Below are 20,172 nucleotides of genomic sequence, written 5' to 3'. Positions count from 1 at the left end.
ATCACAGGTAATACGACCACCAACTTGCTGTAGCGTCGTCACAGCGCATTTACACTATCGCCAAAGAAAAACACTCCCGTCCCATCATTGGCTGATTAGCCTGTCTGTCTCCGCCTCGCTGCGATTGGAGACCGTCACATCTTTAACGAGCCACTATTGGTCGCTGCGTGCCAGGCAGTTTATGACTCCGCCCACCTCACCAACCGACTTCACCCTTCAGTTAACAACTGGCCGCCATTTTAAAGCCGCAGAACCGAATTTCCCGCCAATTTCACGTTTGGCCGTGCGGCTCGGCGGCGGGTCCGGTGCACGGCGCTGCTGTGTCTGTGTGAGGGGGACGGGCCTGCCCGCGGTAAGCCGGCATCTCTACAGTGACCGCCGGTCGTCGCAAGATGGCGGAGGAGAGCCCGCGGCCTGGATCTGGGGAGGACAGTGAGGCGGAGGAGGGAGATGAGGAGGCCGCAGAGGCCCCGGTGCGGGCGGCGGTAGAGGCCCCGGTGCGGCAAGAAGAAGAGGACGACGATGATGACGACGACGATGGGGAGGATGCCGCCATACCGGAGGAGGCAGAGCTCCCCCCGGCCCCACCAACTCCCCCATCCCGTCCCGGCGCTCCCCCATCCCGTCCCGGCGCTCCCCCATCCCGTCCCGGCGCTCCCCCATCTCCGCCCGGCACTCCCCCATCTCCTCCCAGCGCTCCCCCATCCCCTCCCGGCGTGTCCTCGCTCCCCACTCTCTCCCGGGCCCCCGTCCTGACCACCTCCCCCCTCCCGCAGGCACCGCGGCCCCCCCTGCTCGGGGATTTCCCGGACTCCGTGCAGTCCTTCCCCCGGTTCTACCCCAACACGCGGTTCTACAACAACCCTCCGCAGTACAACCCCCCGGCCGCCGTGCTGCCCTCCCCGGCCGCCCCCGCCGCCTCCTCCACCTCCGGGGTCAACCACTTCGCCAACGACGGCAGCTTCCTGGAGCTCTTCAAGAAGCAGATGGAGTCCGGGGGTAAGGAGGAGACCAAGGCCGAGGTGGAGGAGCCGAAGCCGGAGAAGAGGAAGCCCGTCAGCTTTGTAAGAGACCCGGGGCCTCCTTATGTGTATATTACTGTGTACACAGGCCGTGTACTGTCTGTACAGCAACTATATATAATATATATATATATCAGTATAATGTGCCCCTACTGTATATATCAGTATAATGTGCCCCTACTGTATATATCGGTATAATGTGCCCCTACTGTATATATCGGTATAGGGTGCCCCTGATGTCACTGTATATATATCGGTATAGGGTGCCCCTGATGTCACTGGTAGATCGGCATAGGGTGCCCCCTGATGTCACTGTGTAGATCGGCATAGGGTGCCCCCTGATGTCACTGTGTGGATCGGTATAGGGTGCCCCCTGATGTCACTGTGTAGATCGTTATAGGGTGCCCCCTGATGTCACTGTGTAGATCGGCATAGGGTGCCCCCTGATGTCACTGTGTAGATCGGCATAGGGTGCCCCCTGATGTCACTGTGTAGATCGGCATAGGGTGCCCCCTGATGTCACTGTGTAGATCGGTATAGGGTGCCCCCTGATGTCACTGGTAGCGTGTCGTGATGTCGCTGTGTAGAGCGCTCTAGCGCGTGTAGATCAATGTAGCGTGTGCCCCCGATGTCGGTGTGTAGGGGTTTGATCGGAGTAATGTATTCATGTACTGTAAAATGTGGGCATTAGATGACTAAGCTTACATGACCATATAATAGCGCAAGGCCATGCTTTATACAACTCATTACTCACATACACACTGACAGACATAATGTTTAGGTTGGATACATGTGTAAGGCTCCAGCCCATTCTCTGTATTGTTGCATAGAGCAGCCATGTGTTGTCTTTCTGCCTTCTGTAGAAGATGCACCATTCATCCAATCCATAGCTGTTCAGTATACAGATATGGGGAAGGAGCTGTCCTTACATTCTGCTGGAAATACCACCAGAGGCAGGTTACACAAAGTAGATGTTCCAACATCATATAATATATTTTTCAAGACTTGTTTAACCAACCAATCAGGCTTTTGTTTAGTACCACATGTTAGAAAAATGGCAGACTATGGCTGTTGGGGATTAGCGGTGGGTCAGTATTGGTTATCGTATAGAGCCAGCTTACATGGTAACCACCCCTCTCTCCTCCCTACAATACTTCTCCGTGCTGCTCCCCACTTATGAAATTCCCTACCACACTCAATCAGACTTTCCCACAGCCTTCAAATCTTTAGATGCTCTTTGAAAACCCATCTTCTTTTTTTTTTTTTAAAGAGGTGACCTTATCTCCGAAAACATTGTTTTTACAAATGCACCCTCACAACTATCCCAATCTCCATTCTGAAACACATTTACTTCTCTTGTTTCACCTGTGCCCTCTTCCACTTAGAATGTAAGCTCTCTAATGAGCAGGGTCCTTCATACCCTTTGTTTTCAGGTCTGCATTTATTTTGTCTACCTTGTATGTCCTAGTTTTATGTATGTACTGTGGTGTCTTACAAATCGATGATGATATATCATTCATTTATTATTAACCCTAACACACCAGATACCTTATTTAATTGATATGTTTACAATATTATCTTTTCTTTATTGATTGTAATCTTTCACCAGATAAAACATTATTTGGATACACTGGGGAACACTCATGAATACTGCTGCAAAGGGAAAATGTGGTGTTGCCCACCTTAACCATGGTGTCTCTCTAGTGTGGTCTAGAATATGAAAGCCAATATCTGGTTGTTTTGTCAACACATTTTTTTATTATATTATCTACACCCGTTTTAACAATGTTTCACACGGTCGTGGCCAAATTCACAAAATTAGTGTTTTAAATGAAAACTCTCAAACAAAACTGGGGGGGATGGGGACCCTGTGTAATTTGTAACTTGTGACAATTGCAGACAGTCTCACATCTGTGGGTGCAGGCTGCATTTATAAAGCTAGTAAGTGTGTGTGTGTGGGGGGGGGGGGGGGGCGCGCAAGGTCCAGCATTTGTGAAAGTACTTTGACAAGATCCTCTGAAGGTGATACTGGGGCCATATCATAGGCAAATGTAATTAGTCACATAAACCCAAAGTAACACTAACCTGTCTGAGGCCTAAGGACAAGTCTGGCGAGCTTTCAAAACTGTTTTACATACACCTGCGTACATACAAAGGTATATAGCTTCAGTACTGCCTTGTAATAGTCTCAGCAACCTGTAGTTTACTTTTGTGTATATTTATGAATGGTTAAATGACAGCGTGACTGCTCCTAACATGTCCCCAGGGCCTTTGACAGATTACCATTTCTTAATGTGCTATTACTCAGCCCTCTTAGCTAGTAGAAGTAGGAGGGAGTTCTCGGCTACTGGCAAGAACAAACACCCAGCCACTCTCTTTTTATTATTTTAAAGAGCTTTGCATAGTGTGGCTATGTATGAAAACACTACTCTTGATGCTGCTTTCTGTTTATATAAGCAGACTTTCGAATAGGCACTGTGGCACATTGTTAGCATTGATGCATCACAGCACTGGAGGCATGGTTTTGGTTCCGACTAATGTGATAGTACCGACAAGCAATCGGCTCAATTCCTTTTCAGCACCCTCACACTCTCCATTTGATCTTGCAAATGAAGATGAAGTATCTACTCATCTTCTTACTCTACCTTCTGTCCTCTTGATTAAATACCCTCACAAATCCATAGATCCCTCTCTCCTCTGCTCATTCCACCTCTAACTAAAAGCTGTAATCTTTCTACTGTTATTATACCACAGTACTCAGCAGTGCTGTACAGTAGGGAAAACAGTACATACATAAAACAGGGACATACAAGGTAGACAGAATAGATTCAGACATGAAAACAAAGGGTATGAAGCACTCTACACATTAGAGAGCTTACATTGTAAGTTGATGAGGGCACAGGTGATAAGAGGAGCAAATGTTTCAGAATGGAGATTGGGATAGTTGTGAGGGGGAACACTCATGAATACTGCTGCAAAGGGAAAATGTGGTGTTGCCCACCTTAACCATGGTGTCTCTCTAGTGTGGTCTAGAATATGAAAGCCAATATCTGGTTGTTTTGTCAACACATTTTTTTATTATATTATCTACACCCGTTTTAACAATGTTTCACACGGTCGTGGCCAAATTCACAAAATTAGTGTTTTAAATGAAAACTCTCAAACAAAACTGGGGGGGATGGGGACCCTGTGTAATTTGTAACTTGTGACAATTGCAGACAGTCTCACATCTGTGGGTGCAGGCTGCATTTATAAAGCTAGTAAGTGTGTGTGTGGGGGGGGGGGCGCGCAAGGTCCAGCATTTGTGAAAGTACTTTGACAAGATCCTCTGAAGGTGATACTGGGGCCATATCATAGGCAAATGTAATTAGTCACATAAACCCAAAGTAACACTAACCTGTCTGAGGCCTAAGGACAAGTCTGGCGAGCTTTCAAAACTGTTTTACATACACCTGCGTACATACAAAGGTATATAGCTTCAGTACTGCCTTGTAATAGTCTCAGCAACCTGTAGTTTACTTTTGTGTATATTTATGAATGGTTAAATGACAGCGTGACTGCTCCTAACATGTCCCCAGGGCCTTTGACAGATTACCATTTCTTAATGTGCTATTACTCAGCCCTCTTAGCTAGTAGAAGTAGGAGGGAGTTCTCGGCTACTGGCAAGAACAAACACCCAGCCACTCTCTTTTTATTATTTTAAAGAGCTTTGCATAGTGTGGCTATGTATGAAAACACTACTCTTGATGCTGCTTTCTGTTTATATAAGCAGACTTTCGAATAGGCACTGTGGCACATTGTTAGCATTGATGCATCACAGCACTGGAGGCATGGTTTTGGTTCCGACTAATGTGATAGTACCGACAAGCAATCGGCTCAATTCCTTTTCAGCACCCTCACACTCTCCATTTGATCTTGCAAATGAAGATGAAGTATCTACTCATCTTCTTACTCTACCTTCTGTCCTCTTGATTAAATACCCTCACAAATCCATAGATCCCTCTCTCCTCTGCTCATTCCACCTCTAACTAAAAGCTGTAATCTTTCTACTGTTATTATACCACAGTACTCAGCAGTGCTGTACAGTAGGGAAAACAGTACATACATAAAACAGGGACATACAAGGTAGACAGAATAGATTCAGACATGAAAACAAAGGGTATGAAGCACTCTACACATTAGAGAGCTTACATTGTAAGTTGATGAGGGCACAGGTGATAAGAGGAGCAAATGTTTCAGAATGGAGATTGGGATAGTTGTGAGGGTGCATTAGTGTAAATAGTGTTTTCAGGGATAAGGTCACCTCTAAAAGAAGAGATTGATTTTCAAAAAGTGTCTAAAGATTTGAAGGCTGTGGTTAAGTCTGAGTGTGGTAGGGAATTCCATAAGTGGGGAGCAGCACGGGAGAAGTATTGTAGGTGGGAGAGGTGGTTACCAGAGACGAGATGAGACAAGGAGCAGGTCAGAGGTAGATCTATGAGGGCGGGAGGGAGAGTATTTTGCTATGAGATTTGAGATGTATTCAGCTGCGGGTAGTGTTGACGGCTTTGTAGGTAAGGGTGAGTAATTTTGAATCCGAGTCTGAATGCAAATCCCTACACTGGCTCCCTGTGTCAAAGTGGCGCAGCAGATGTGGAGCGGTGAGAGATGAAGATCAGTCTTGCAGCAGCATTTAGGATGGATTGAAGCGTGGATATATGGATGTCGGGGATGCTAGATAGCAGGATGTTGCGATAGTTGAGACGGGAGATGATGAGAGAATAGACACGAGTTTAGGTAGCATGTTGAGTAAGAAATCATGTTGCATATATCTAAAAAACATTTCCAGAATATGTGCATATCTCACACAACACCCTGCAAAAACATTCATTCATACACTTATCTCCCACATTGACTTTTGCAATTTCCTCTTTACTGATCTTCCCACGAATCACTCGCCCCTACGATCTATTTTGCATGCAGCGGCTAGATTGATTTTTCTTGCAAAATGTTCCACTGCTGAGCTACTTTCAGTCTCCATCGATTGCCTGTTTTTTTGTTTTTTTTTTACTGAATCCAATATAAATAATTCAACTAACCTACAAGGCCATCAACAAAACTGTACCAACAAACATCTCCTCACTTGTCTTAAAATATCTCCCAACTCCTCACCTCTGTTCTATGTCTGTCAGCTACTCTCATTACATGCTGTCATTCCTGGCTGCTGGACTTTTTTTTACAGGCTGCACCCACTTTATGGAATGCCCTCCGTCACACATTTAAGAATTTTTTCTGATCTTCAAACCTACAAGTTTCCTCTGAAAATCCACCTCTTTGGGCAAGTTTATAAAATTCCTCAACCACCCTCTTAACCTCATTAGGTTACCCCCAGTGGATCCCAAACTTTCTTATTTGGAGGCACCCTTAGGGTTGGCATCATTTTTGCAAGGCACCCCTAATCCAAAATAATTGACGAGTACGCCCCTGCTTTGCTTACCACGTCCTTGGCCACTGCGCACAGTTTGGGAACCACTTGGTTATCCTATTACCACCCTCTACACAATTCACAGAAGACAACAACCCCCTGACCAACATTGCTGTGTGACTGGATCATACAGTGCACTAAGCAGTTTTTACCTTTGCAGTATATAGCACTTACCATCTCTTCTCAAATACCCATTGTCCCATAGATTGTAAGCTTGTGGGCAGGGCCCTCTTACCTCTGTCTGTATTACCCAGTATTGTTTTATTACTGTGTTTGTTCACAAATGAACAGCCCTACAGAATTTGCTGGCACTTTATAAATGATAATGGCCAGGGCCCTATCTATGTAGAGTTTCTATGGTCTCTGTGTGTTTGCATGGATTTTTTCCAGGTACTTTGGTTTTCTCACAGCAAAAACAAAAAATATAATATTGCTGACAAAATTAACATGTGTGTTTAGAGTATTTGGACTGTAAGCTCCATCTGGGTAGAGACTAGTGTGAATGATTAAATATTCTGTGTACAGCGCAGTGTGAAATGGTGGTGAAACATAAATGATAATAGAGGCTATGTATATGTTGTATGTGTGTACATTTCATTTATGCAGCATTTCCATATTACACTTACAAACCTAAGTACTGTTGTGTGAGATGTATGTTTTATTCACATCCTGTTGGTGTCTTTCATAGGTTTACATTATTATTCACAAGGTAATATTATTTCAGCACCTATTATGTTTGTATTCCTTTGTGTAGTTTTAGTTTGTTGGATGTTTCATTATTGTATACCTTTCATGTTGTTTTTTGTGATGCTATATATTATGCTCAGATTCAACATATGGCTGATTATCTCTGAGTTGGTTTATATAGAAAGTCCTGTATTCTCACTTGTGTTGTGCATGGTGCAATGTAGTATATACATACAAACGTGTATTACAGCACCCTGTATGTAGGGGGCAAGGGAAGGTGTGGATGAATGTGTATATACAATCAGAATACATAATATTGTTATACATATCTTCTAGTTGTTTGTATATGCACTTGAGGCTGGTCCTCCAACTTCCTGCTGTTTCCATTTTGCCTCTGATTACTTTGCATTAGGTAGCATTGTTATGTGATTAATTGTGACACTGATTGTATATGCATATATTTCTGGTGACTGTCTTCACTTTGCTCACCTCCCATGTTTACATTTTGTTTGGTGTGGTTCTCTGTACAAGTCACAACTAGATACACCAGTTGTGTATTGTCTGCACAAATCAAGCTAGTGTTTGTTCTGTTCTTATTAAAGCATGGAAGGGTTCAGAGGTGCATGATTGTAATACAGAGCAGCAACTGGGCCATTCAACATGTGCCACAAAGTTCCCATAATTTATGTAGACCCTTAAAGGGGGCTACATTCTGGATTCATGTGCTTAGATTTATGCATGCTGGGTACTGCTATGGATGTCTGGTATCCAGGCTTGGTTTGCCCTTTTCAGGAAAATCCAGGAGTAATACTTGGATAATTTGTACTAGGTTCTGGACAATACCTTATTTATATTTAATATTGGTAATCCTGCTAGATATAAAGAGTTAAGAAGATCCGTGATAGTCTTATATAACAAGTACTTTGTGTGTTTTGGACTTGGTGTTACAGCTCTGTGTCTCTGTATGTACAGCTATCCTGATAATGTGTGGTATGTAATACAAATAGTGATGTGCTTGCAGCAGTTATTGCTAACGCTGGTTTATGGTGCATCCTGTATGTGTATTTACAGAGCATTATACTGGTCCAACATTTTTTTGTTTCCGGTTTACTTATTAATGTGTCGATTTAGTTTGTGCACAGAGTTTCCCTGAAACTTGGCTCCGCAGTCGAGTTGGGGGTAAGGTGATACATAATAACCTACAGTTGACTAGTCACTCAAACAGTATGGTTGTTTCATGTTTATACACACTGGGGAACATCTGCCTTCATGCCCTCTGGAAACTAGATTTTTTTTGTATTTTTTTGTACAGGTACCATTGAAAGTAGATTGGTTGTCTTCAGGTGCATACACTTCTTGTAGAGTTTATTAGAATTAACTGGTGGTCCTGTTCATTAAGCCTTATGTTCTTCAGAGCTTTATAGTTTACTGAACTGTGTGTGATGATTTGTAAAGCTGCACCTTGTGGTAGCGATGTGGTCTGTGCTCAGTATGTACACTACTCAGTTACAGTACTTTATGCTAGTTTTTTTTTATGTTCAGGTACTGAAACTTTTCATAGAATAGGTGTAATCCATGCTACATGCCCTGCAGGGTAGGCGCCCTGTGTGTTATCTCAGTCTTATATATTTTTAGCAATGATCTTGTACTAGCTGTGAAATTACCTTTTATTTATATTCTATTACCTGGAAGTCAGTACAAAACTGAGATCTATAGAGCGACGGGCTCTTTTAGTAGGAACTCTTCTGGTTGGCTTAGCACCCGTACAGCCTGTGTACGGGTGCTAATTCTCACTTGTATTGGCTTTGGTAGAAAGAGCATGCTAGGGGCACGTCATTAAAATCACTGATGTAGGGCATGAGTGCTTCTAAACAAGACAGAAGAGATGTACTGTGTTGGTGATTCTAATTTGGACATGACTATTGGTGACTTCAAATTTTATTTATTGCCTGTTTGTTTTTTAAATCCTTAAATTCCAATTAACTAGCACGACGTTGCTAGCAGCATCTGTTTATTAGACTTTAAGGTATTTAAGACTGCGTTAAAAGACTAACTTAACACCATTTTTATGAATTTAGTTGTAAATAGTCATCTTTCCTTGGATACTATCCTTCATTCATATAGGCTCTTCTTAGAACATTATATATTCATAATATCCTCAAGGTTATATAATATACCTTATTCATACACATTCCATATACAACTATATAAGGACTTGTCACCGGGTTCTAGAAGATAACTTTGCTGGCTACAGTGCACACTGTAGAAAAACAAAAAAGACTGTTCCCCGATGACCCTATTAGTTCGGGAGAGAACATTGTATGCAGTGGTCTGTTTATGTGCTATACCCAGGACTAGAGGAAACGTACCCTTTATATAGAATATTTATATCATTGCAAATGATATTGTGCACAAGGTATTATGTAATAAAGCCATAAAATGACAGAGCCAGGTGACATGTCGTCTTTAATCTACAGACAGGGCAGCCTGGGTACAGTATGAAATCTGACACTGACTTGGGTACAATGACACTGCTGCTAATTGGCATCTATAATTTTCCTCTTGTACTTAACTTTGATAAACCTGCTCTTTACCTTAATTTGCAGGTAGCTAGGAGTAGTCTTTTAGGTATAAGCATATTTACACAGTGCTTTCATATTACCCAGAAAGACTTAATAAACATTTTACAGCACAAGGGGACATGGGGTGTATTTAATTATGTGCTCCCTCAACTGGATATGTTCATGGCTTTTGTTTTTTAATGAGCATTGTTATTTTCAATTACTTTATTCTTATGACCAGTTTCCTATGATATGTGGTAGAGTAGTTTCATATTAAACGAGTATATGTATTTGTATGCTCCTTGATTGTGATGGGCCCTCTACATATCCTGCTGACCTCCAGAGGCTTTAGCACCACCCTCTCCCCTAAACTGGGATCTGCGGGAGGGAACATGGAGCTGTCTGGTTTCTGTTGCACTGTAGGTGGGGGAGTGTCTTGTGCCTGTCTAACCCAGGCCTCCCTTATATTCTGTTATATAGAGGGACACAGAGAGGCTGCAAGGGCTCGTATAACGGTTGCAGTCTTCTGTCCCTTCCACCCCCAGGTGGGCAAGCGTAGAGGAGGTGCAAAGCTGGCCCTGAAGACCGGCATGGTAGCCAAGAAGCCAAAGTCTGAAGATGAGGAGGTGAGAAATGGTTTTTCTGTTAATACGTCCTGCTTTGTGTGTCTGTGTAAACTGCAGCTGGGCTTTGTTTGCTTCTGTCCCTGTACCTAAAATTCAAGGGTGTATAACCGTGCCATTATTTCCAACAGATGCATATTGCTCTTGCAGGCTTTCCGAAATGAGGATCTTATTGTATAATGCCAATAGTATTTAGCATCTAGTTGAGAGAGTATAGTTCTGCTAGTGGGTTTTCACATCTGAAGTCCTGGGTCTCTGTTTCCTAAGAAAGCAATGGTTGAAATGATCCCTTATCTTTATACTGGTAGCTGCACCTTCTGGAAGTGATGCATAATGCGATTACCTGATTTCCCCTGAAGGTTGTTGTATTCATACTGTCTGATCCAGGGAGGCCCAGCACCAGGTTTATAGCTACTGGCCCATCCTCTAGAATGCATGGATCAGGTTTTGCAAGTGCAAAGTGGTTATCTGTATGTCAAAATCATGTTTTGACAAGTCCGACCTGTGGCCACAAACCCTTCCCTCTCCATACAGGTAGATGGGGTGAATATACAGTTTCTTTTACATCCTAATGATCATTAGAACACCCCTGCCAAATGGGCCCTTGTACGTTACATGAAATATATATATAACTGATGTGAATATCCACTCAACAGCTAACAATCTATTCATTAAAAATGTATTCTATATTTTGAAGCAATATTAGTTTCTATCTTGCATACATGATAAATACTGTCTGGAGAATGGACATAACAGGTATTTTCCAATAGATATGTATACAGATATAAACCTGGCAGGGACTATGGTGTATGGACACCACATGTATGGCACTCCATGCAGAGAGAAGGGAATCTTTACGTTACAGTAGTCTATGATGTGTTGGGACGTTTAAGCTTCATGTAATAACTCCCTGTTCTCTGTCCATCTCCCAGGTACTATCACGCAAAGGTGGGGCGTGGGCACAGTACATGGCAGAGGTGAAAAAATACAAAGCCCACCAGTGCAGCGACGATGACAAAACCCGACCGCTGGTCAAATAATGTGGAGAATCACAGACTTGTGCTGCACAATCTTCTGGGGGTGGCTTGGGCTTCCCAGACCAGAGTATTTCTTTCTTGCCCTCACTTATCCTCCTGTTGCAAGCTCCTCTTGCTGTCCCCTACTTCACTGTGGATTATACATTGCTAAACCTGTACTGAACTTGTTATGCTTTACAAGAGAAAGGAAAGACTTTCCAAGTGGGTCCTAAAACGCAGTGCTGGCGAATTAGAGGATATTTCTGCCTTTGCTTGGCCGCTAAGAGAACCTCTGACCGCAACCCCTGTCTGCTGCCGTGGAATAGAGGACTATAGATAATGTCTTTATTTTATTTTTTAGATGTTCTTGTTTTTTTTTTGTTTTTTTCTGTGTGGGGCATGAATAATTTTCCAATTAAGTTTTGTAAGAATGCTTGTGTTCCAAATATCTGTGTAGAATATCGTCTTCTTAAACTAAAAGTTGACCCTAAATATATTCATATCCTAAAGGCCTCCGTTTTGGAGTTGTACCAATGTCTTATCATTTTTTTTCTTTGGTTACATCTAAGTAATTGAGACATTTGGCAATTTCTAGCAGACTTTTTTTTTTTTTTGCAAAAAAAAAAAGTACATGTCCCCCATGATTGTCATCTCCTTCCATTCTTCTGTTGTTTTATGGTTGTAGAACAATTAAACTTACTTTGGGTTGTGATGGCCCAGTATCTGGCTGGATTTAACTTAACATTAATTAATCTTATTTTGGGGGGGGGGGGGGGGGGGTGGTATGCAGTTTTTTGTTTTTTTTTGTTTTTATTTTTTAAAATTCTTATCTTTGAAAGATAAACGCACAGAAATGTACAAAGAGGATACATTTAAAGAACGTAACGGGTATATTAATAAAATATTTCACATTTTGCTGCTAGGTATAACATGATCACTTGGGGCTCATTCCTGCGGTTTAGTCTTGTGCTGTCTACAAGGACAGAGTTTCTACACACTAGGTTAGAGAGAATATTATCAATGTCTCATGGCAGTCGAAATGCCACATGTAGAATTGCTGTCCTGTGGGTAGTACAGCATAGAGAGCTGTGGATATCTTTAGTGTAGTAATTTCATAGTGGGTGTTGGGTGGATGACCCCATACTCTATGTACCTAGGTTTAAGTTGGAATTAGTGTGGAGATGAAGGCAGGTTCCCCAGCACCACTTTGCCAGAAATCTGCTTGAATATAAAAAGGTTACTTTGTAAAAGCTAATTGTTCACAATTTGGATGACAATCTGGGTCTGCATAGAATTAAGACTTTTATTTTGTTCTTTAACTGCTATAACAATCTCTCACTAGATCGCTGACTGTAGAGGTATATTGATCAGAAGTGCCAGTCTGTAGCCATTGTCCATGCAGCTGTAAAGTTGACTTGGTTTATTTTGTTATGGATCTTTTGTTATGGATCTTAGAGGCAGTCAGCGGCCACCATATATGCAGGTCATAGAATGCCTGATATCTGTATGGAGTACATTATTGCAATACTTGTTTTGGTTTTTCTTTACAGAAAGTAACAATTATATAATGTATATACATAGAGGTTTTTATTTTGTATTACAACTTTCTGAACACCAGCTCACCCCCCCCCCATCCTCCTTCCATGTATGTTGCTATCTGTGACCCACTATGAAACTGCCATTTCTTCTGAATTCAGGATATCAAATGGTCACCTGATGCCCAGATTGCTGAGGCATGGAGAAGAAATTGCACCAGAAGGGGGGTGCTCAAGGAAATATATCGGAGTATTATGTATAGAAACAGAACTTTGTCCATTAACAATAAGGCAGATGCTTCTTTTTTTTTTTTTTTGTTATACATGGGGTAAATGTTGGAAGGATCTGCTGCACTGTAAGTTATGGACATGGGCAGACATTCATAGAAATGTGGCAACAGGACAACTGCTAAAGTATTTACCCTTTATTACACTTCATGTATTGGTTTGTTGCTGGTCAGGTTGTACATAGATGGTTTGTTAGCTTTATTCACAATATAAGGACTATCATAACAGATAATTACTCCTAAAAGCATAAGATTGAGTAGGTGGTGGAGACATGAAGATTTAAGCTGGTGTAGTTTATATTTGCTGGTCCTCCATGGCAGCATACACTATGGGGTTAATCACCTATCTGCACTCCACACAGCTGGAGGGTATATAGGACACACCTCCCTCTTTCCTGTCCTTGTATTAGTCAGGCAGTTCAGGTATATTATTTTCTGTGCTTACCGACTTCTATTTTTGCCTTAAGGAGGATAGGAGATTACTCCTCCTGAAGGTCTGGCAGTGCACTCCTGAGTGTTAACAGAGCATAAGTGGTGGGACTGTCCTACTCACGGAGCTATATCCTCCTTTATAGGGGCTTGCATCCTCCAGCAGCTATGAGGGGCTACAAGGCACCAGTATTTAGAGCAGTGCCATCCTTATAGGGGCTTGCATCCCTCTGAAGCTAGGAGAGCTGCATAATATAAGGCACCTTGTGGTACCTTTTGCTGTTAGTGCATCCTCCTACATCAATGGTGACTGTCTTCTTGCCTCTGTGCCTTTAAAGATCGGCCATTGATAGAAGTGGGTAGTGGAGCATTGTATGTGATGGGATAGCCACACACTCTCTACAAAACAACTAACGTGAATATGGAGGGAAAAAACAGTCCCAAGGGCACAGGTTAGAGTAAGTACCTATGGTCTATTTTTAGTAGTCGTTTACAATATTGTCTCTAGGGCAGAAACACAGACTAGAAGTGAGAAGGTTGTGGAGAAAAAAACAAACCAAACCCCTAAATAACAGAAAATTCTTTGTGGGATTTGTGACAAAAAAAAGGTGCCAGAAGGCTTCCCTCAGGGTATTGGGTCTTATGACAGCATGAGCCAAACTACTACACTTGGGAAGTCTTTGACTACATTTTCTATTCAAATGGAACAGAAATACCAGGATTAAGGTCAGCTGCTTTCACTAACAAAGGAGGTGAAAAGGGATCTGCAGTGGTGGTCTGCTAACAGCACTGTGGAAAGCAGCCGTTCCTTTACAGATCATGAGCATCTATTCCTTGCAACAGATACAAGTCTATTTGTCTGGTGCGCCACATTTGTACAGGAGTTGGCCAGTGCCAGGAAGATATTGCCACACTACCCTCAAATGTAAGTATGCGCTTACTCCCAGGATCTCACTACAGGTCTGTACATCAGAGTACATTCAGGCAACCATACAGTAGAGCCTTATCTAAACCATCAAAGGGGCACAAAAAGCTGCTCTATAATGGAGGTACAGCCTCTACTGCTATTGGCAGAGAACAATTTGAAAGAAGACTTACAGAACACTGGAACAAGTGTATTTTGAAAACTAGAAACAATAGTATTTTGAAAAAGGGGACATTATTTTTTTAACAGAATGTCATCCATCCTAGTTTCTTGACAACAGCTTTCTGTAGGAAACAGTTGTCACACTGCAGGTAGAGCTACGAGCTGCATCCCTCCCCCCACTACCACTGCAGAATGGAAGAAAGCATGAAGAACCCCATGGATAGGAAGACATAGTATGCTATAGCTGGGGCTTGGAATCTGTGATGTATCTACCCCTAAGTCACCTGGAAGATAACAATGCTTTAGGAGGCAGACGGCAGTTCTTAGAACACCCTTAGGAACTCTACCAAACTTGAAAGCAAGCTCAACAAGGAACTATAAGCTGTAAAATAGCAACAAATACTAAGTCACAGATAATTCTCTTATTTAAATTGATGTGCATAGCATGCGGTTGAATCACTCTATGGCTACAAATATGATGGATTAATCCCTTAGTCATCTGAGTATAGACAAGAAAAATACCTAGGAATATATACAAGGTGTTTTTTTTAAGAAGCTGCCTAAGGTTTCCTTGAATAAATAAATACACCAAGAATACGTTTGAGGATATTGTGCTGCTAATGGAGTGATTCAAGGAAATTAAATTAACAATAACTATAATTCTGTTATTTCCTTATCCTCCATTGCAGCCATTGCAATGTGATGTTTCCAAGCAACACAAGATAGGGTTATTGATTCTTGAAACCCACCCTAAACAGCCTAAGTAGAGGATGTCGCATCCAATAATTGACAATAATTTCTTATGAAAATGGAAAGAGACCTCCTGTGATAAGGTTTTGAGTGTTAAGAATCCTGCCCGCTGTAGAGTTTTAAATTCTGCCACGCCGGTCCTAAAAATAAAGTCTAAAAGTGTAGCAGTAGTTTTTAATTGCTAAAATTAAAAATGATTGTAAATCTCAAATTTGTGAGAGGTTGGAGTCTCATCTACAATGTCCATTTTCGAGCTATGTGATGTCTAGCCAATACACGCTGCCCGTTACAAGGTCTTACGGACAGCTGAACCGCTATTTCAGTGTTCAATACCGAGTATATTCACCAACATCATTTCGGTACTGCAGGTACAAGCTTTCTGAAAAGCCTGGGATGGTCAAGGGAAACGTAAGAGACTTTGCTTCGGAGTCCTCTTCAAATAAATCTTGTGTCATACAGTGGGTCAAAAGTTAATTTGTTGTAACATCTTCACGACATCCAAGAAAACAAAGGAAAAAAGTCCAATGGTGAAGGAACAGACTTACATCTTTTTTGAGACAGGTTCTATAAGTTGTAGACTACATTTCAAAAGTTCTGTTGGTTATGCCGTGACCCAGAGCTCACATGATAAAAGTTGATCAGAAATGCTAACAAGTGGAGACAAAACAGTGGAGAGTCTAACTGCTACCACGATGAGATCCCTCTTTCCATGATATCCCAAGTTTAAAGCTAGGTACACACTGGAGAATTATCTACAACCATTGTACCTACGACTGAAGGTCGGATCGCTCGGGCAATTCATGCGTATACACTAGAAGCGATTTACTTTCAGATCTGTGCTCTTCATCTGGTCCTCTAGTCATTCAGAGAATGACAGCACAGTATTTATTCATTCATTCCTGTCACACTGATTCAAACCATCTTGTTCTAGCTATCTACATGTCATAACGATTTTCGTTAGCTTTTGTGACTCTGAAACAAAATATTCAGTCTCGGAACGAATTACTCCATCTACAGCACTCTACATTTATTCACCGAGACATGTTTATTGCCGGCATTGGCTAAGAAGGAGTATGACTAAATTCTATGGAGATTGTGAAAATGAGTGCATACACACTACGTGATTGGAACAAGATTATTAAACAAAACGACCAACCAAATGAAATGACACTCGGTACTTTGAAACGACTGTCGCATATTGTGTAAGTATATACAATAACACGATATATGACCGAATGGTCATATATCGGCTGATTGGCCCGAGGATTGGCTGAAAAACCTCCCCAGGCTGGGACTTGATGGCTGCACACTGGCACAGTGTATCTACACTTACCACTTTCCAAACCTCTGCCCACATAGGCATTTATGTACCGTTAGACACATTTTCATTAAAATATTCAGATATAGGGGGCATGGCCTAATGCTGGAAGCGACCAGGTGTTTTCTGCCCTCCCAAGGGCATACGGTTAAACAACCCATTCTACCTATGATTGGCTCTCCAGTGTCCAAGGTCAGGAGCGTACCATGTGCCGAATCCACCCTGCTGCTTTCAGACGCGTCAGATCAACGCTTTCACAAGTGCGGATAGGTGCCGAAGCCTGTGGCCTTCCCGGGACACGGATGACACTCCTACCTGCCAAGACACCTGTGGTCCAGGCCTCCACGGACAGCCTGGCAGCCGTACCTTCACCTGCTGAGCCCGCCATATTACCGGTTTCATCTTCACGGTTGCTCTGCAGGCTCCTGCTGCCTTAGTTGTATCTTCCGATCAGCCAAATTGGTTGGAGTGCGAAGATCCGTGAATCCGGCTCAACAGGGACATCAAAGCTGCTCTGATGACTGCCTGGGTCCGGTCCCAACACACAACACCTTTGTGACAGGTGAGCTTCCAGAGAATTTCTCAATAGTCACTAGGCCACAGACACTTCCCTAACAGCGGATACAGCACCATCCCTTTTAAATACATCATGAGGGATTAATTGCCTGCACTTCACTTCAGCTGGGAGTCTGTGTTCAGGAATTTACCATTCAATATAAGATTTGGTTCAGACTCTATTGTGCTCTGCTTGCTGGAAGAATAGTGCCACCTGGTGGCTGTGCGCCCATATTACACCGCAAACACCTGGACCTGTCTCTATTGATCAGCAGCAGCAGCTATTTATATAGCACCACTAATTCCGCAGCACTGTACAGAGAACACACTCACATCAGTCTCTGCCCCAATTGGAGCTTACATTCTAAATTCCCTAACATACAGACAGATTGAGAGAGACAAGGTCAATTTAATACCAGCCAATTAACCTACTAGTATGTATTTGGAGTGCGAGAGGAAACCAGAGCACCTGGAGGAAACTCAAGCAAAGACGGTGAGAACAGCTTTGTTATTTTGCAAGAGTGATTTGCTGGAGTTGGCGCGATATGCCTGGGTGCACCTCTGTGTTTCTCTCCTACAATATATGTACTTGACCAGGGTTTAGGCTTTCTCTCCGTCTCCTCCTGATCTTCGGGACACCAAAGACACATATGCCCAAGCACTATGGGCCACAAAAATCTTAAACAACCACCCAGATCAGCGCCCCCTGCCCATTCTTAGGCTCGGGGACGGCCTCTTCTACAACCGGATCTGCCCGTTCTAGCAGTACCTCTAAACCACAGCTCACAACGGAGGATGCTCCCTCCGCTATGCTGGGAATGGACTCCCCCTCTCCTTCAGCTGCTATCCCTTTATAATAAGTAGATGGGCCTGTAACCCCTACGCTCTATCCAACTCCTCCTGGCCTCTTTGAAAGCCGACATTACTTCCGAATTCAGATCAACCGTTAAAAAAAGGGAGGTAGTGAGGTTGGAGACCCACACGGCCCATATCTAAACCAAAATGGAAGAACTTATTTTGCTTTCCCTGCAGCGCCGCGTCCCGGCAATGAATGAAAGCCGGGCGCATGCGCAAATTGGCCCCACCAGCCTGCGGGCTAATTTATGAAATTAATTTTATGCAGGGGGCTGTGTGACTTCAGAGCCAGGCTCTGATTGGCTGCTTGTACTATTTAAGGCAGGGAGGGCTTAGCCTCCCTGCCAGTTATAGCTTCCAGATTCCTGTGTTGCTGCCTGCTGCTGCACTCCTGTGCTCTTGGTGTTAAGCCTTTGGATTGCTGCCTGTCGTGTATGACCCCTGCCTGTTTCCTGGATTTGTCTTTTGCCTGTGCCCTTGACCTTTTGGCCTGTACCTCCGTTTCTGCTGATTTGCCCGTGCCCTCGACCCTTGGCGTGTTTCCGGACGATTCTTCCTAGCAAGTGACCCCTGACCTCGGCCTGTACTTTGGAATTGCTGTGTGCCATTACCCTCTGCTCCAGGGTTCCCCGCAGTTGGTACACGCCACACGACCCTCTGTAGTCTGACCCCAAGTCTGTCCCCACCACTAGGTGCTCCAGTGAACACCTGATGTCAGAGTAGACTCCGGGTGGTATTGTACTGGTTGGAGGGGTTCCTGACATAACGGGCCATAATCGTTGGAGAGTTCGCTTTAATGGATGATAGCGGAGCGAACCTTTCTCCAGCCCAAGTTCTGGCCGGACAGATCCAGTCCGTCTCACAAGTGGTCCAGAACCTGGTTCAACGCCTGTCTGATCAGGAAGAGGCCACCAGAGCCGCACAAGCCCCAAGTCCAGCAAAACCCGTCCGCTCCTGCTGTGGAACCCAAGCTGAACTTGCCCGATCGATTTTCTGGGGACAGGAATCTCTTCCATAACTTTAAGGAGAGTTGTAAACTTTACTTCCGTCTCCGACCCCGTTCCTCCGGCTCTGAACAGCAAAGAGTGGGTATAGTGATTTTGTTGCTTCAGGGGGATCCGCAGTCCTGGGCCTTCAGCTTGCCTTCCGACAGTCCTTCCCTGAGGTCCATGGAATCCTTTTTCGAAGCCCTAGGCCTTCTGTATGATGACCCGGATCGGGTGGCTTCCGCTGAGGGCCACCTCAGATCTCTAAAACAAGGCCGACGTTCTGCAGAGGAATACGCTGCCGAATTCCGGCGCTGGTCCACTGACAGCGAGTGAAATGATCCAGCTTTACGCAGCCAATTCCGTTTGGGGTTATCAGAGCAAATAAAGGATCCCAAGGTACAGTATCCTTCACCTACTTCCCTGGAGGAACTCATGCAGCTTACAATCAAAATTGATAGACGCCTCAAGGAAAGAAGAACTGAGAAGGAAGCATCCATTCCCAGTACGTTCCTTTCTGTGCCTCCTTCTAATATGGAAGCTGCAAACCGATGCAGCTAGGCGCCTATCGCCTCTCTCAGGAAGAGAGAACTAGGAGACGCACCTTAGGCCTCTGCCTATATTGTGGAACCAAAGGTCACCTTCTGCGCTCCTGTCCCAAGAAGTCGGGAAAAGATCAGGCCTAGAGAAGGAAGAGATTCATCTAGGTCTACAGTTCATTTCTTCCAAAAATGCATTAATAGTTCCCGCTTATCTTTCCTGTGGATCACACTCTTCTGATACTTCAGCCTCTATTGATAGCGGTGCCGCAGGCAACTTTATGGATACCAGTTTTGCCAAGTCCATTGGAATTCCGTTCATTAAAATGAATTCCGCTATTACTGTCTGCGGCTTGGACGGGGTCCCTTACCTGGAGGCAGGATATCCTTCACGACTCTGCCCCTACGTCTTACAGTTGGGTCTCTTCATTCCGAAACCCTGTCTCTTCTCCTCATTG

General features: G+C 43.5%; 1 protein-coding gene and 1 non-coding gene across 3 annotated transcripts; both read left to right on the top strand.

Moving 5' to 3' along the window:
• The first annotated feature begins 202 nt into the window (after positions 1 to 202).
• TRIR (telomerase RNA component interacting RNase) lies at positions 203 to 12,099 on the top strand. Of its 2 annotated transcripts, XM_075206647.1 has the most exons (3): positions 212 to 1,064; positions 10,280 to 10,360; positions 11,290 to 12,099. In XM_075206647.1, exons 1-3 carry the CDS (start codon positions 393 to 395, stop codon positions 11,395 to 11,397), a joined length of 861 nt encoding a protein of 286 aa, XP_075062748.1. In that variant the 5' UTR covers positions 212 to 392; the 3' UTR covers positions 11,398 to 12,099. The 2 variants fall into 2 exon arrangements, with proteins under 2 accessions (XP_075062749.1, XP_075062748.1); XM_075206648.1 differs by lacking the exon at positions 11,290 to 12,099 and having other exon boundaries at positions 203 to 1,064; positions 10,215 to 10,356.
• LOC142156285 (small nucleolar RNA SNORD41) lies at positions 10,675 to 10,744 on the top strand. The gene has a single exon (XR_012692350.1). It is a non-coding gene; the product is annotated as a small nucleolar RNA SNORD41 (small nucleolar RNA).
• Positions 12,100 to 20,172: the final 8,073 nt, after the last annotated feature.

The sequence above is a fragment of the Mixophyes fleayi genome, chromosome 4 (genome assembly GCF_038048845.1).
Source record: "Mixophyes fleayi isolate aMixFle1 chromosome 4, aMixFle1.hap1, whole genome shotgun sequence".
NCBI classification, from domain to species: Eukaryota; Metazoa; Chordata; class Amphibia; order Anura; family Limnodynastidae; genus Mixophyes; species Mixophyes fleayi.
The sequence above is the reverse complement of the archived record's forward strand: the minus strand, read 5'-3'. Positions and strand labels throughout refer to the sequence as shown.

Bases quoted from the DNA above. Each gene is read 5' to 3' on its own strand.
- TRIR (XM_075206647.1), top strand. From the start codon at position 393: ATGGCGGAGGAGAGCCCGCGGCCTGGATCTGGGGAGGACAGTGAGGCG. The intron at 1,065-10,279 runs GTAAGAGACCCG...TTCCACCCCCAG, and splicing joins AGAGGAAGCCCGTCAGCTTT to GTGGGCAAGCGTAGAGGAGG. The intron at 10,361-11,289 runs GTGAGAAATGGT...TCCATCTCCCAG, and splicing joins CAAAGTCTGAAGATGAGGAG to GTACTATCACGCAAAGGTGG.